This window comes from Haplochromis burtoni, unplaced genomic scaffold (genome assembly GCF_018398535.1).
Source record: "Haplochromis burtoni strain Fernald_Lab_line unplaced genomic scaffold, NCSU_Asbu1 Contig_69, whole genome shotgun sequence".
NCBI lineage: Eukaryota > Metazoa > Chordata > Actinopteri > Cichliformes > Cichlidae > Haplochromis > Haplochromis burtoni.
The window spans coordinates 1,894,625-1,897,361 of NW_024582430.1; the positions used below are offsets into that span (position 1 = coordinate 1,894,625).

General features: G+C 51.0%; 1 protein-coding gene across 1 annotated transcript; it reads left to right on the top strand.

The window, feature by feature from the left end:
- The first annotated feature begins 954 nt into the window (after window positions 1-954).
- LOC102297089 (forkhead box protein B1) lies at window positions 955-2,475 on the top strand. Its single transcript, XM_005923952.3, has one exon. The coding sequence runs from the start codon at window positions 1,501-1,503 to the stop codon at window positions 2,422-2,424; it is 924 nt and encodes a 307-aa protein (XP_005924014.1). The 5' UTR covers window positions 955-1,500; the 3' UTR covers window positions 2,425-2,475.
- The last annotated feature ends 262 nt before the right edge of the window (window positions 2,476-2,737 follow it).

A 2,737-nucleotide genomic window follows, 5' to 3' on the forward strand; every position in this document is an offset into this window, starting at 1 on the left:
AAATAAGTTCTGCAAATAAATACATTTGGTAAAACATTTTTCAGTGTTAATATAATAATAATAATAATAATAATAATAATAACAATAATAATAATAATAACAATAATATATGGCAATATATCTGCTAGACTATTTCCTTTATTTTAAAACTGACAGGTCTTTTTTCAGGATGATGAAATCATTCTGTCTCTTTAACGATCAATAAGATTTTTAATTGTAAATTACTAGATAAAATAAATGTATGTGCTACAAATATCAGATATTAAGATTATAATACGTTAGTTAAATTGCATTATATTAGAGTTATACTGACAGATCAGTTCAGATTAAAAATGAGCTTTGCTGAGTAAAATAAAAATGATTAAGAACTTTAAGGCGGAACCTTCAGATCCATCTGAGGAAAAAAGACTCAAAGCTTTACTGGCTCCTTAAAAAATGTCTGCCTATTATTTTAGAAAAAAAAAGATAAATGTGGCATTTGGGCAAAAACGGGAGAAAAAAAGCAAAAAGGGTTAATCGTATGAAATTAATCGCAGAAATTATAAACTCATTGTTTAAAGTTCAGGGTTGTTTCCACACAGAGCTGTGGATTCGCACAATAATTTGTTTAAATTTCGAGGAAATTCCCTTTAATTCCGTAGTTCAAGGAAAGTGGAAAAACAGGAGCTTATTAAAGGAGTTTCTCTCCCACAGTGAGAAGAGTCTCGTCTTCATCAGCTCAGACTCTGTGAAAGATACCTGGATGTTTGGAGAGAAGCTTCGTAACGGTTCTGTGAACAGAGACAAACGACAAAAAGACAAATAAAACAAATTAAAGCGCTCACACAGCAGCTCTCAGCGGCTCTATTAGTCAATGCAAATTGGTGCGAGAGGCCACAAACAACCCCCCCACACACACACACACACACACACAGACACACACTGCGCGTAAAACGGTGCCAACACACCTCCGCTCAGCGCACACGTTCCCGACAGTCGTGCTCCTCTCTTCGGCTCTTTCTCCGCTGCAGCTTCAAATGAAAGACTCGTGTCGGTTCACCGTGTAAATGACAGCACGGTGTGCCCCCCGCTTCCCCCCTACACCCCCGCCTCCCTCCTCCTCCTCTTGGCTGTGATCATGTGATGGCGCAGAAGTGGCCCATTAATGAAGCTCCTCACCGGGGGTCTTTTCTGCTCCTGTCACCGCGCACGGGACAGATCTGAGAGGGACATGGAAGAGGCAGCAGCAGCCGCTTAGCGCAGCTCACCAGCGGGCAGCAGGAGGACGGACACCGCGCTGCACCTGCCAACCAAGCGGAGGAGAGGAGGAGCACCCACCGCTTCAACTTCTCCCAAAGTTTCGCTACCAGCTGTGCGTAAAAACTGGGAGCATGCGTCCAGGACAGCCGGCGGTTTCCGTCTCATGCGTAAAGGCGCAGTGAAGAGTTTGGAGAAAGTTTCCGAAAACAAAGCGAAGAGAGGCTCTTCTGACGGGATCCCGGTCCGGCTCGGCAGGACAAAATGCCGCGCCCCGGGAGGAACACGTACAGCGACCAGAAGCCTCCGTACTCGTACATCTCCCTGACGGCCATGGCCATCCAGAGCTGCCCGGAGAAGATGCTCCCACTCAGCGAGATTTACAAGTTCATCATGGACCGGTTCCCGTACTACCGGGAAAACACGCAGCGCTGGCAGAACTCGCTGCGCCACAACCTCTCTTTCAACGATTGCTTCATCAAGATCCCCCGCAGGCCGGACCAGCCCGGCAAGGGCAGCTTCTGGGCTCTGCACCCCAGCTGCGGTGACATGTTCGAGAACGGGAGCTTCCTGCGGCGCCGGAAACGCTTCAAGGTGGGCAGCATGCAGGCCGCGGACCCGCTGGCCGCCAGCAAGCCGCAGGATGCGGCGCACTACCTGCAGCAGCAGGCCAAGCTGCGGCTGAGCGCGCTGCACGCAGCCGCGCACCTCCCGCAGATGCCGGCCGGATACAACCTGAGCTCCGTCTCGCAGCCGTCCAGCTTCAAGCACCCGTTCGCCATCGAGAACATCATCGCCAGAGAGTACAAGATGCCCGGCGGACTGGCGGCCTTCTCCACCGCCGGGTACCCGCTGCACAACCAGCTGACCCCGGCCTGGCCGCACATGTACGGCTCCGGAATGATGGACACTGCGGCCCCCATCTCCATGGCCGCCAGCGACTACTCGGCCTACGGCATGCCACTCAAGACCATCTGTCACGGCGGGCAGACGCTGCCCGCCATCCCGGTGCCGATCAAACCCTCCCCAGCCTCGGTACCCGGCCTGCCGGGGCTGCCCGCGCACATTCCGGCTTTCCTCGCGAACTCGCCCCAGTCTCTGAGCCCCACCTCCCCGCAGACAGCCACCGGCCAGAGCAGCCCGGGCGGCCCCGGAGAAGCGCTGCAGTCCGCGGTGGCGGTGCACTGACGGGGGCTGCTCCGCTTTTTCTATATTAAAAAAAAAAAAAAAAAAAAAAAACAACTTCCACCGCAGAGTTTAGGAAACCGCAGGCTGACCTCTGACCTCCACAGAAATAATCAAAATGATCGACTGGCTTTCTTTTCCACCGAGGTCAGAAACAAATTTGCTCCACATTCCTTCGCTTCACCGTGACTGAGTTTAACGGCTCGGTGGATCCCGCACAGACAAATTATCCGGATCTTTTGTGTTTGCAGCCTTTTCTTCTCGGACTCAAAGAAACCCTCAGATTAATGACTCCAGAAGATTTTTCTCCCTCTTG